General features: G+C 41.3%; 1 protein-coding gene across 4 annotated transcripts in view; it reads right to left on the bottom strand.

The window, feature by feature from the left end:
• Window positions 1-8,420: 8,420 nt before the first annotated feature.
• The window catches only part of sarnp (SAP domain containing ribonucleoprotein), a 26,888-nt gene continuing 20,895 nt past the window's right edge, over window positions 8,421-14,413 (bottom strand). For all 4 annotated transcript variants that reach the window (XM_055664533.1, XM_055664536.1, XM_055664534.1 and 1 more), the window contains 2 exons: window positions 11,335-11,418; window positions 8,421-10,109 (listed from right to left, as the gene is read on the bottom strand). In XM_055664533.1, the coding sequence (XP_055520508.1) occupies window positions 10,068-10,109; window positions 11,335-11,418 (126 nt within the window). In that variant the 3' untranslated portion in view covers window positions 8,421-10,067. The remainder of the gene's footprint in view (window positions 10,110-11,334; window positions 11,419-14,413) is intronic.

The following is a 14,413-nucleotide window of genomic DNA, read 5'->3' as shown; positions in this document are numbered from 1 at the left end:
ACTGTGGAAAGTCAAAGAAATGAGAGGATGTTTATTACACACTGCATCACATCCCTATTGGGCACAACTCATGGTACAAGTTCAAAGTGCGACTGTGGATGCCATTGTGTAAATCAAATTCAAGTTAATACCAGCTTTTACCTATTTTGTATTGTTGTGCCAGTGGGGAAAGTGGCAGACTACAAGAACGTCACTTCCAGAAGTGAACCACATTCACTACCATTGTTAGAGAATCCTAGAGTTCGATATCAATTAAATCATATGCCCATTCAGCTCTCCAGTGCAATATGGTTTAAAGCACCAAAACAATCTTAATATTACACAACTTTTCAGGAAATTTTATTTTACCATGCTAAACTGAAATATAAGCGGTTAATAAGGCCTTGTTTATTATACATTGATCACAAGTATAACTTTGTAAGTATATTAAAATAGAAACTTTAATAATACAATACATAATCACACTGAGGTTTTGTGAAATTACAATGTGCAGTGGTTTATGAAACCAACGTTTGCAAGTAGGGATGTTGTTGAACCCAGGTGAGTGCTTTTAGCAATGTAGGGTCAGGTTAATGGAAACAAAATATTGAACATTGAAGCGTTCTGGCAAATTTCCAACATGAGCACAATCACCATTAAAGATCAATGTTGGCCAACCTCCAAGGCCAAGCTAAAACAGTTCATTGTACGGATGTTAAATCTTACAAATGCTCAATTGCCATTTGACTGCACACATTAAGTTAATGTGTTATTGTAGATGATAAATGTTTTGGTTGATAGAATGGAATTGAGGACGGGGAGGGGGGGTGGGACCACAGAGCTAGCCTGCAGGCTGTTCGGCCAAGGACTACCATAAAGAAAAGAACAAAACAAAACGGTTCAGCAGAGTATTGAGCAACATTGGCATTGCATATCCAGAAAGCAGCCGAGAGGCACTATTCTTTTTTTGAAGTTTTTGAAGGGGAGGCAACTCATTGTAACCATTATAAAATGGCACACCAATAATCTTCACAAATCTGCTCAGAGGATAAAATTAAATGAGCGCTAAATCTGTTGTGTAAGCATTACAGATACAATATTGTATAACCTGAAGTTTTAATATAGTTGCTTGAATTAGTTCTGTTCATATTGTGTACAATATTACCTTTAAATCTGTCCAATTTTGTTCTCAGTACAATGATATATTTACACAGGTAAAATTAGGGCTTATTTTATAAGTTGAAGTATCTTTGAAACCTAAATGTGTTGCAGAAAGAAAATGTTTTGATTTTTCCTTTAGTTTGTGGTTGTTTGGAGTACATCTTTGAAGAGCAATAAAAACATTTATACTGAAGAGTGTTGATTTTGCATTCTAAAAGTGAACCAAAAATATGGATCTTTTAGAGACAATGTGATATGAAAGGTCAAAGTGCACAGAAGACATACAGCCAAGTAAAATGTCACTGGAGGTCACAGAACATTAGAATATCTGGAGATAGACACAAAATGCTGGAGTAACTCAGCGGGACAGGCAGCATCTTTGAAGAGAAGGGATGGGTAACGTTTTGGGTCGAGACCCTTCTTCAGACTTGTATCTGGGATCAGTTTATGTATTCAAAATCTACTTCCTACAAGTGAAATAACTTGAGGCAATCTCAATCTGTTCCTTAGTGGGTGCAAGTGTACAACACAGAACCAGCTATAACCCATCAAACTTTCCACCAAATTTCCATTAATGAAGCTTTTCAGTGGACCAGCCTATGCTGTTATTTGCCCTTTGACTGTCTTCTCTCATTATGATTTTTCAGTCTCCACCTCACGTCTCTTCACAAGAAACTTAGTCAACTGAAGCACATTCCTGTACTGGTTCCAGCATGGTGACAGGCAGATTAATCTTTTTGATTCAACTGTTTGGGTAACACATCAGGAAATTCCGATCTAATTTTGTGGTGTGGTGCGAATTAAACTATTAAATGATTGACAAGGCAACTTGAAGCCAATGCGCTGCAACACATGCTCCATAGCAATCTGAAGTTTGTGAGGAATGTTAAAACAAGCAAAATCTCAGAGAAAAACAGCTTATAATAAAATGGAGGGCGGCATGGTGACACAGCAGTTAGTGCTGTTGCCTCACTGTTTCAGGAACATGGGTCTGATCCAACCTCAGGTGCTGTCTGCACATTCTCTCCGTGTGTGTGTGTCTGTGTCTGTGTGTGGGTGTCTTCTGGATCCTCCAGTTTCTTCCCACATCCCCAAAGATGTACGAGGGCCAGTTACCCAGAACCGAGATTCATGGCAAAAGGAACCAAAAGGGCGAAGGGGAAGTAGGGAAGAGTGGGAGGGGGGGGGGGGGGGGGGGGAGTGGGAGGGGGGAAAAAGAGTGGGGGGGGGGGGGGAGTGGGGGGGGGAAGAGAGGGGGGGGGGGAAAAGAGGGGGGGGGGGGGGGGGGAAAGGGAGGGGGGGGGGGGGGGGGGAGGGGGGGGGGGGGGGGGGGGGGGGGGGAGGGAGGGAGAGGGGGGGGAGATAATACATCAGGGCAGTAAGGGAATGGGATTGATCTCCTGCGAGCCAATGGCCGAGTTGTTTCCTGTATTAGTACAATCTCAACACTCCAGAAACCATTAGAAGGAGTAGAAAATGAGGTTGGTTTTATTTGGAGACACTAGAGGAGCAGTTTTTCCATTCAATACCCATCCCCCAAATTACATTAACAAAAATGCCAAAGTTTAGCTCTGGCATCCTTCCGACTCAGTGTCCCCAGGACAAGCCACCTTCACTGTGCTATAAATCTCAACTGAAACAATACACCAGCGTTGCATACCTGGCCTTTCACTGCCTCAGGCATGGAGTTTTTATGAGCTCATTTTGGAACTTTTGCTACCCTTCTATCCCTTCCTCAAATACTTCTGGAAATCTAAAGACATTGAAGTAGGAGGAAGCAAACTTTTATTGGCACTCAAAGTCACGCAACAGCACTCGAGCTTCATAGAGTTGAAGAGGGAAGGCTATAAATCAATGGACACCACCTGCAAGGTTCAACAGTGAGGTTGTTCCTGGTGCAGCCTTTCACTTTGTGACTCATTTTCTTTTCCAATATAAAATAGCTCATCTCCCCAGGAGGCACTATGTATGACAGCTCAGAAAGTGGCAATGGAGCTCCTTAACAACTACCAATTTTCCATGAGTAAGCCTACTGGACAAGCTTGCACAACTTTCAAGAGGGATGGCCAAACAGTGGTTAGGAGCAGGAACCTAGTTGATTCTCTTTCCTCACCATTGCTCTGTGCAACTCTGGTTCTGAATAAAAGCAAGCAGCTTAATAGAGACTAGTGTAGCAACTTGGTCTGTATGGCAAGGAAAATTTCAAACTGAGGTTTGCCGACTCATGTTGAACAGCTCATATTCCGCAGTAAGAATGAATACAACAGTGGTACCATAATTGTAACAGCATCTCTGAATATACCAAACCTCGCTGTGGCTGCCGACTACTACATCTATCCTCTTATAAACTTGTCCTCACTCTCAACAACTTCTCTTTTGACTTCTCCCACTTTCTCCAAGTTAACAGGTGTAGCCATGGGCACTCACATGGACCCAAGCTATGCCTGCCTTTTTGTTGAACAATCCTTGTTCAAGGCATACACTGGTCCCATCCCTCAACTTTCTCCGTTACATTGACAACTGCATCAGGACTACTTCCTGCATCAGCGTAGAATTCATGAACCTCATCACTAACTTCCATCCTGCCCTCAAATTCACCTGGACTATCTCTGACACCTCTCTCCCCTTTCTTCATCTCTGTCTCCATCACAGGAGACAGACTATTACCCGATGTCTACTACAAACCTACCAACTCCCCACACAAGGACAATTCTCCTGGTCTTCATCGTTCAACTCACCAGTTTCCACATCTAACACATCATCTTCCAACATTTCCGTAACCTCCAATGTGATCCCACCACAAATCACATCTCCCACTCCACACCTTTCCGCTCCCTCTGCAACTCCTTGGCTCACATCCCCTTCCACCCCCTCCCCAGGTACCTTCCCCAGCAATTGCAGAAAATGCAACACCTGTCCTTACACTTCCACCCTCAACTCCATTCAGGGACCCCGACAGTCCTTCCTGGTGGGACCGATTCTCATGCGCCTGTTCTTCTGCATTCGGTGTTCCTGATGTGTCCTGTACATTGGCGAGACGAAACATAAGACTCAGTGCCCACTTCGCTGAAAGCTGATGCTCGGTCTGCCAAAGCCAAATGATCTCCCAGTTGCTAACCATTTAAATTCTCCTTACCATTCCCACACTGACCTTTCTGTCTTAGGTCTCCTCCATTGTCAGTGAGGCCAGATGCAAATTGGAAGAGCAGCACCCCATATCTCACTTAGGCAGCTTGCAACCCAGCGGTATGAACGTCGAATTTTCTAATTTTGCGTAACTTTTACAAATACCTCCCTCCCCTGTCCTTCCTCTACTAAAGGTCCATTAACCAGCTCCAGTTGGCAACAATGTATTCCTCTTGGCCTCACACCCGTCTCCAGCCAACAATTCAGCCGATCATGGAACCTCCTTGGAATCTGTTGCTGGCCCCAACTTGTCCCGTTTTTCCCCCACCTTGGTTTGTTTCCTTTCCCGTGCACTCCCCCAACTACAATCAGTCTGTAGATGGGTCCAGGCCCAAAACGTCACCTAGCTGCCCGATCAGCAGAGTTACTCAAGCATTTTGTCACTTTGGTATAAACCAGTATTTGCAGTTCCTTTTTATTACTACATCTATTATTCTGCCTGCAGTGAGATTACCCTCATGATCAAATACTCCATCAACAACAGAGGGGTCATCTGAGTGAGGTACTAGAGAAGGCCCATGGACTGGTACCTCAGGAGTGAAGGTTCGAGCAGTAAAATGAATAACCAAATGTGAAACGCGAACTCCTCAGATATACTAGCATTCGCTATCACCACCTATAAGTTGATGAAAGAATGTATTTTGGAACACATTCAATTAAGTAAATTAATTGTTACCACTCTCAGATCTTCACAAAGAACCCAGTGATAGGAACAGTATAAGATTTGATCCCACACCGTTTAGATGCAAACTGTTTAAGATTCCTTCTGTTTTAAGACCAGTTTTTTCCCCACATGGAACAGATGTGAGGAGGAAGACCCCTACCTGTTCTCCATAAACCAACAACAACACCTTTAGGAATTCCACTCTAATTACTGTATATTCTGCTCTGGTGGCAAAATAGGGCTAAACTGTTTAACCCTTCCCAACCCAGGCTCCAAGGACAGATACATTGAATTTTAAAAAACTTTCCAACTTTTCATAAGCCCTTTCTTTCTTCACTATACCTTTACTTCAGCAATGACAGCTGTTGGAGAAATATTGAACCACATCACTGCAAAACTGACCATCACCTGCTGCTAACTTAGAGCTGCCAAATATTAGTCAATGTTGTTCTGACCCATGATTAAATAGTGGAAAATCTCAGCTTTTTGCAGCCGTTCAGAAGACAGTTTGAAGTCACATATCAGTTAGAGCAAGGCTTAGAGACAATATCACCTTCATGAGTTAGCCTGCTGCTTGAAATAACCGAGTTACAGCAGATGTGTAGAGCCAAACGGATTATTTCTGTGCTGTACAACTCAAGTGGGCACAAACCATCAAACTCTGCACCCTATTATGAAAGAAAAGGGGAAAATTCAGTTTGGCCAGGTGCAAAATGATTGATAATAGATCAGCTGCTTGTTCGGTGATCCTCCTTTCTAATTTGCAAGTCGTTACTAAAGCGGCGGTTGAAAGGTTGGCCTCTGATAGCCTGAGAGCTGGGTGGGGGTTGGGAGAAAAGAGCAAATAGAAAAGCTCCAGAGGGAATAGCACTGGTAAAATATTGCAAAAAAAGAGCAAGGCTGGGTGGATTTTTAAAAAACCGTTCTGTGCATCAGAAGCAGAGAGCTGGGAGAGGGACTGACGACACCTTGCTAAGTAGATACCGCTGGATTCACATAACTGGTACTTTTTGCTCCGATTCAAGCATTTACATTTATAAAGCTTTTAGACTCACATGTACCACCCGCTTGCTATTGCAAAATACCAAACATCAGAAATGTCATTCTGAACAATGTGATTAGGAAACTTCTGCAAGATGCATCGAAGATAACTCTCGACACAAAATGAATTATAGAATAAAGTTTACTGGCAATTGAGGGGGGGGGGGGGGAAAACAAGGAACAAAGCAAAAGTAGTACCATTAGTGCCATGAAAAGAGCTGTTGAGCTTGAAGACATCAGTTGGAAGAGCTGGTGTTGTCCTCAAAAGAGTTAAACACTTGGTTGTAAAGGGAATTGTGAGAAAGGAAACTCTGTTTCATTCTCTCATCTACCTGCAAGGAGCTATTTAACAGAGCAAGCGGAACTAGTGGGGACGTGTGAAGAGACAACAGTCACCCTGCACATTCCAGTTTCCTTCAATTCTCCCAAGATAACACTAAAAACTATACTCTGATTTTAAAGGATAGCAGCAAGATCCTTTGTACTGCGAGATTTCTTCAGCTGAAACCACTTTTATGTTTGAATATTTACAATCAAATATCTCAGCACATTTATAAAAACAAGTCTGTGTGTATAACACTCGATCAAAAAAGGCACAAAATTGCTGCAGATACAGTGGAACAAGAGAACAATACACATTTAACAGAGGACAGGGGTGACATTAGCATTGTTTACTATTTATCCACTTCCTTAATGAAGGAGTACACTTTAACAGGAGGAACGTGGTGGGTAGGGTAAGTAATTTGACAATGCATGACAAATTGATTCCTACACATGCCACAATTTGCTACAACAGCACCTTGAGTATTTTACACAAGGTCAAATGTGTCACAGAACCTAGTTTGAGGGCTAAAATACATACCAGTGATATTTTTTTTCCTATTTTACCCAAACATTATATCCAAAAATACACTGCAACAAGGCCTGTTGAATCATTGGGTTCATTTTTAACTGATTGCTTACATAGCAGAATGAAATCAAACTAAAGCACACATCTGTAGTGGAAACACTGAATTGATTATCCTAATTTATTCTAATCAAATGATAATATTCTTCAGCATCCCTTCAATCTCAAAGATCTGAAATGTCTTTGCTGGAGGCTTAAACTGTCCAGAATCTCTGCATTATGGAGAAAACTAGTTTACAAGTTTCCCCGAGCAAGAAGGAAAGATGCAGCCAAAATGTTAACTTCGATATACGTAACCAGTGCAATTAAGTCATTTCCACTTCTTGAATGATTCAGTGTAGGACAGTTCTTCAATTTAATTTGAAAGTTGCTCTGTAAAATTAAAATTACAGGTAGTTAAGCTGCCCACTATTCAAAGGCAGAAGCGGAATTAAAAAACCCTTTTAAAATGTAAAGAATATCCAAGGCATACTTCAGATGGGAAAGTGGATATAGCTCAACACTGAGGCCGTTCTGGAAATGCGAGGGAGAATATGGGCTGAATGGGTTCCTTCCATAATATAAATTTCTAAAGCTCCAAGTCGGACAAAATAGAAGTAAAATAAAAAAGCATCCAATCTCAAGAGCACTCCTCCTGCACCAGCATATTTTCCGAATTTCCCTTATAACCCACCTTCTGATCTTCAGATAAAGGTTACCTAATTAGTGCTAAACCATAGGCAATTATGTGCTGTATGCCAATACCCCACAAACAACTCAGTTGAGAATGTCCAAATTCATTTTTCAAGATGCTTACAGTCCAAAGCAGAATTTCAAACTCTGTCTGGAGTCAGTAAAGATGCAAGAAATCAGTTTGTTTTATAACCACTTTCCACCATATCCATTAATACACTCAAGACTTCGAGACATAGGGAAACAAACATGTTGTGACAATTTTCTTTCTGTGGGGTCAAGGCATCAACGATGAAGATCCCAATTTTGTTTGCTGCGTTGTATTGAATTTGCAGCAGCACCATATGGCCTCAGCATCCACAGGCCTTCTGTTACGTCACCTCTGCTACAAGTGTACACAGTGTAAACACAGGATCCTGATCAGCTGCTTTTAGCTAACCATGGCAAGCTACACTCACATTTACCATCGTGTTTGCACGAGTGATCGGATGGACAACGGACAGAAAATGTTACAGGCGAGTCAATGACAGCATGCTGGATAGAGGCCATGAAATGTTGGAGTCAGGCAGGCAAGAGAAGACTTGCAACAATGCCTCTACAGTCCAATATCCTATTGCAAAAACAAAAACCAGGCGTGGTATGACATGATATCATGTAAACAAGGAAACAAATATTATACTGCCAGATATGGAAGAAGCTGGACAGAATGAAATGCCCGACTGTAGAATTTGTATTAGAGATCATATACAAAGAAAATTTTAAGACGACAAAGAATATTGGCACATGAATTTGTAGAAAATGTAGTCCAGCAACTTGAAATGTTGACTTTATTGGGGGACTGGAGGGTGTTTTTTCTTCAAATGAGGAAACAAGCTTTAAACCAATTACAATTCAAACTATTCACGTGTGTGGATACATCTAACATGAAAATTGCAAATTTATCAAGTAGTTCAATGTGAAATGGTGCTTAGACAAGGAGTTTTACATCACATCACACTACCTGCCAGTCTGTAGGAAACAAGTCACCAGGTTTATATCACATACCACCCATTCTGATCAAATATTTATTGTTCTAGTAAATCAAGGCCTGTTAGAAGACAGAGTTGGAAAGAAATGAGGGAATGGAATGTCACGTTTTTCTTAATGGATAGTTAGGTGGTTGCAGACTAAAATGCTTTGGGCCACCTGAATTTCAAAAAGAAAATGCTGCACAACAGGATTTAGCAGGTTATTTCATGTCTGTACACGACACACTGGATATCACCCAATGCTATTTTACTATCCAATTCCCCATGGACCAGCTAACCTGTCATTAGTCCCTTTTGCTATTTAGCAAAATAAACAAAACTCAGTGGAACATTAAACAAAAATCCCACCATTAAAAATTGAAAAAGAAAGTACTTGATGCTGGTTGCCATGATCAAAGTAAAGCCAACAATGAAGCAAATGAGACACAAATTAACTTCATTTCTTGATTGCACACACAAGCTTGTAGTCTCAATTACTTCAGTTATTTCTATTTAAAAAACATAGCTAGCAGGGAGTGTACAATGATCAGACAAATACCCGTGCACAATCTTGGTACAACTTGTGTCTTAAACTAAGTTACCCTGGTCATCAGGTTTTCACCACCTTTGGGTTGGAAAGAGAATGAATAATGACCGAGTCATGTGGTATGCAGTATAAATTAGGAAACAAATCAGATGGATGGCAGTTGATGTATACAATGGTAACCAACATCTCTAAACCCATTTCATCTGATGCCAACACTCAAATATCAGAAAATATTAACCGCCATCTGTCTCTCTCTCTCTCTATATATATATAAAACAAAATCACATATCTACTACCCCTTTGCGTTCAATAGAATTGAAATATTCCACACCGGGCTGAGGAATAGGTTGTATGGTGCATCTTCTCCAAGTAGCCTTAGTTCTAGAACTGCTTCCATCATGCGTCTGGCAGAGTACATATTGAAGAAGTTCCCACAATCTTATTCACCCCCCCCCCTCCTCCCCTATCAGGGTTTTAATTCGCTTAAATGTTTAAAAACATGGTGTGGCAATAGTATCACGACAAATAAATCACGTGCACTTTCATTTACAAATCAGAATGTTTTTCCAGCTTGCACTGTTTTTAAACAAAAGCAACCTCTTTAATTAACAAATTTCACTCAGTTGTACAGTACCTGCACAAAGCTCCACTAAGATTATCTCTTGGCTGCAACAGTGATGCGCAGTCCATGCCATTGCAGCATCTTATTCCTCGAGGCAATTGTACAATCTAGCAGTTGTAATTAAATAAGTCATCTAATTCCGGACATCTTGCAAACACCATTACTGCAAACTGATACACAATAGGGAAATAAAGCACATTTTCAGTTTAAAAAGTATCCTAAAAAAAATCTACTTGATACACATTTAAAATATTCTTGGTAAAAAAAAAAGCAAGGTGTTATCAGACAATCCCAAAACGTTCTGCTCTTTTCCTCTTCTTTGCCTGGGGAAAAAAGGAATGGAAAGGTTTAGGTTTATTATTGTCACATGTACAAAGTAGAGTGAAAAGCTTTGTTTGCATGCTATCCAATCAGATAAGATAATACTATACATACGTGCAAACAAGTCAAACTCAAGAGCATTAGGTGGAGCAAAGTGGAAGATACAGAGTGTAGAATATAGTTCTCAGCATTGTAGCGCATCAGTTCCAGAGACAAAGTCCAATGTCAACAATGGGGTAGAGGCGAATTGGACAGTACCCTAGCTTATGGAAGGATCGTTCAGAAGCTTGATAACAGAAGGGGTGATTTACAATTACGATAATTTTCTTATTACCGGCAGTTTCCTGGTTACTAATGCCCAGCTAATTGGCATGCCTACATACGATCAAGCTCCCGTAATATAAATTCAAAAGTCTGACATTCCTCCCTACAGATGGCAAAACTACACTCGTCTTTCTCTCAACTGATAGTAATTGTTCTTTCTTACCAATCTTATGTTTTGATACCATTCATTACAATGCTGTGGTAATACAGTTATCATATCAAGCGAGTTCTATGTATTTACAGATAAAACTCGACTTACAGATGCCTGTACAAAGGGAACCCATTCATTACCCGGGAACAGCCTGATCATTAGATCGACTCTAATGATCTAACTACTATGATGGTTATACCACTATGACAACCCGTGGATCAATGGGTGATCAGGACCCTCATATTCACCATCATTCTCTTCCTGATGGAATAAATGATGCACAGCTTGTGGAAGGTTTCTATAGCATATTTAATGCTATACCAACAGCCGCTTAACTGGAATGCGATTAAATCCAATTAGTCCACACTGCGAGCTTCATGTGAAGAAGGAATTGAATTGCACCTTGGTGTACATGACAATAAACTGAGCAGAATATAGGAATGAGAGGAGCCCATTGAGACAGTTCTTGCGTTCCATGGTGCCACAGCTGATCTATATCTGAATTCCACCCACCCATGGTCCCATCGCCTATTGAACCCTGCACTGGCAAAAGTCTATTCATCTTTGATTTAAAATAATTAAAATCAAGACTTTGTCAGTTATAATCATATTACATTATTTAATCACTTCATAGATTTCAAAGTACTAAAATTAACAGCCAAAGGTTAATTTAAGCAACTGATTATGAACAAATTTAAAGGGCAGAGCTGGTGGATTTCCAAAGTGTTAGATAATTGTACTAGTTTGATTACCTCCACATCATCTCCACCTCCTCCTGAACTGGTCACAATTCCAAATCGCTCCTTCCTCTTCTTCATCTTCTCATCATCTTCAGTCTACAAGAAAAACGAATACACATTAAAGATTGTGATCAAAATTGTTCGAGGGCAGAAATATTCAGCTCAACAGGCCTGCACAATGCAACATAATACAAGGCAGACATTAGTACTGAAGAATTGACACTTGGGTAAAACCAGAGGACTGGGATTGTACTGCGGCCAAAAATCATTAAAAATTTGAAATGAATAGGTCAAAAAAGATTCATAACAGCTATTGTATTGCACAAGTTTCAATGTTTCCTGTGCCTCCAGGACAGCAAAGGGTTAATGTAAAGTAATTCTTCAGTTAAACCCAAGTAAAGCATAATGACATTGGTGGGGCAGATAATACACCACTGCATTAAGAACTCATGTACAGTCATGGCTCAATGAGCTAGAAATAGAAAACATATAATTGGATATCAAACTTTCAGAATATCCCTTATTAAATGGCTACAAGACTCTAAATGCTCTAGTTTATTGGTAATACACCTCTTTTGATGCACGCAAGTAAAAATGACCCTGAAATTCAGCCTCCCAGCTTTCACTGTTTTGCAAACATCACTCATCAGTGCAACATAAAGCAGCTTCAAAATGGAGAAGTATGCTATGCTGAATTAAGCAGGACAATCTGTTGGTATCAAGTGGGATTCTGCCCTATTAAAGGGACTCAAGTACAGAATAGCCATGTCTTGGTTATGTAGCAATTTGAAAGATAAACAAGAGGCTCTTACTGATGACAAATGATTTAGTGTTGACGATACCAACAAACAACAGTACAATGCGATAGGCCGACTTCTTGGATTAGAATCAGACCTCTGAAAAGTAGATTTTCAATTCAAAAGCAACACATTAAGTTGGAACCAGGGGGAACAAAACAGACTGTTCTCAGTACCCTTTTCTCCTCAGGTCTACAGGCTGCATTTCAAGCGCTTATTGGCAGCGTTGCTCTCGAGCTTCTCTCGGATGTCATAATGCTTACCTGACATTTGGCTCTGCAGAAACAACAATTTTCTCCAACTCAATAAGTGGGAAGGACAGAGTTTGTGTCTTTGGTTCCTGGCATAATTGTTCCCCAATTTCCCCCAGATTTGTGTCCACCCTGCGATTGCATCCAAGATGTATGTTTTTGATTCCAAGTCCAAATAGTTACAAACCGCAAACAAAGTTCCAGCACTGATCCTTGTTGTACCTTTCCACCTTACCCCACTGTTTAATGTTGATGCCCAATAACTAGCTCACCTCCTAACTCTATATTTTCTCCGAGTGTGTGCAGCACCTTACTAAATACCTTCTGGAAATGTAGATAACTGACATCTATTGAATTATCCTTATCTATTCTTTACATACAACTCAGAATACTGTTCCCTCAATCTCTCCTTTAGCTCCTTAAACTCACCTCTGACCAAGCTTTGGTCATTTGTCATGGTAGCACATTATGCCACTCAAGTCCCTGATGCTAAAGGCACTACATAAATGCGAGGTATTGCTGTGTACTATTTCGCAAGGTGGCGCAGCGGCAGAATTGCTGCCATACAGCAAATGCAGCGCCGGAGACCCGGGTTCGATCCCGACTACGAGACTACGAGCTGTCTGTACGGAGTTTGTACGTTCTCCCCGTCACATGTGTGGGTTTTCTCCGAAATCTTCGGGTTCCTCCTACACTCCAAAGACGTACAGGTTTGTAAGTTAATTGGCTTGGTAAATGTAAAAATTGTCCCCAGTGTGTGTAGGATAGTATTAATGTGTGGAGATCGCTGGTCGGCGCTGACCCGGTGAGCCGAAGGGCCTGTTTCCATGCTGTATCTCTAAACGAAATTAAAATCCAAACATTTTTTTTCCAACGGTGCTGGACAAATTTGAAAAATTGAAAACCCCATAATAGATTCATAGAGTGATACAGTATGGAAACAGGCCCTTTGGCCCAACTCGCCCATACCGGCCAACAATGTCCCAGCTACACTTCCCACCTGCCTGCGCTTGGCCCATATCCCTCCAAACCTGTCCTTATCCATGTACCTGTCTAATTGTTTCTTAAACAATGGGATAGTCCCAGCCTCAACTACCTCCTCTGGCAGCTTGTTCCATACACCCACCAAAAAAGTTACCGCTCAGATTCCTATTAAATCTTTTCCCTTGTGTGAGGTGTGGGGGAGGGGGGAGATGGGGTGCCACCATGAGGTACCGCCTCCAGTTTAAATTCCATTTGGAATATTTTGGAGGACCAAGAAACCAAGAACCTTTCACCTTGAACCTATGACCTTTGGTCCTCGATTCCCCTACTCCAGGCAAAAGACTGTGCATTTACCCAATCTATTCCTCTCATGATCTTATACACCTCCAAAAGATCACCCCTTATCCTCCTGTGCTCCATGGAATAGAGATCCAGCCTACTCAACCTCTCCCAATAGCTCACACCCTCTAGTCCTGGCAACATCCTTGTAAATCTTTTCTGACCCCTTTCAAGTTTGACAATATCTTTCCTGTAACATGGTGCCCAGAACTGAACACAATATTCGAAATGCGGTCTCACCAACGTCTTATACAACTGCCACATCACCTCCCAACGTCTATACTCAATACTCTAACTGATGAAGGCAAAAGTGCCAAAAGGCTTTTTGACCACCTTATCTACCTGCGACTCGACCTTCAAGGAACCATGTACCTGTACTCCTAGATCCCTCTGCTCTACATCACTACCCAGAGGCCTACCATTCACTGTGTAGGTCCTGCCCTTGTTCGACTTCCCAAAATGCAACACCTCACACTTCTCTGTATTAAATTCCATCAACCATTCCTCCGCCCACCTGGCCAATCGATCCAGATCCTGCTGCAATCGTTCACAACCTTCTTCACTATCTGCAAAACCATTCACTTTTGTATCATCAGCAAACTTGTTAATCTGGCCCTGTATGTTCTCATCCAAATCTTTGATGTAGATGACAAACAGTAACTGGCCCAGCACCGAACCCCGAGACACACCACTAGTCACAGCCATCCAGTCCGAGAAGAA

Source organism: Leucoraja erinacea, chromosome 40 (assembly GCF_028641065.1).
Source record: "Leucoraja erinacea ecotype New England chromosome 40, Leri_hhj_1, whole genome shotgun sequence".
Taxonomy (NCBI): Eukaryota; Metazoa; Chordata; class Chondrichthyes; order Rajiformes; family Rajidae; genus Leucoraja; species Leucoraja erinaceus.
Note: the sequence above shows the minus strand (reverse complement) of the source record. Positions and strands in the feature narration are given on the sequence as shown.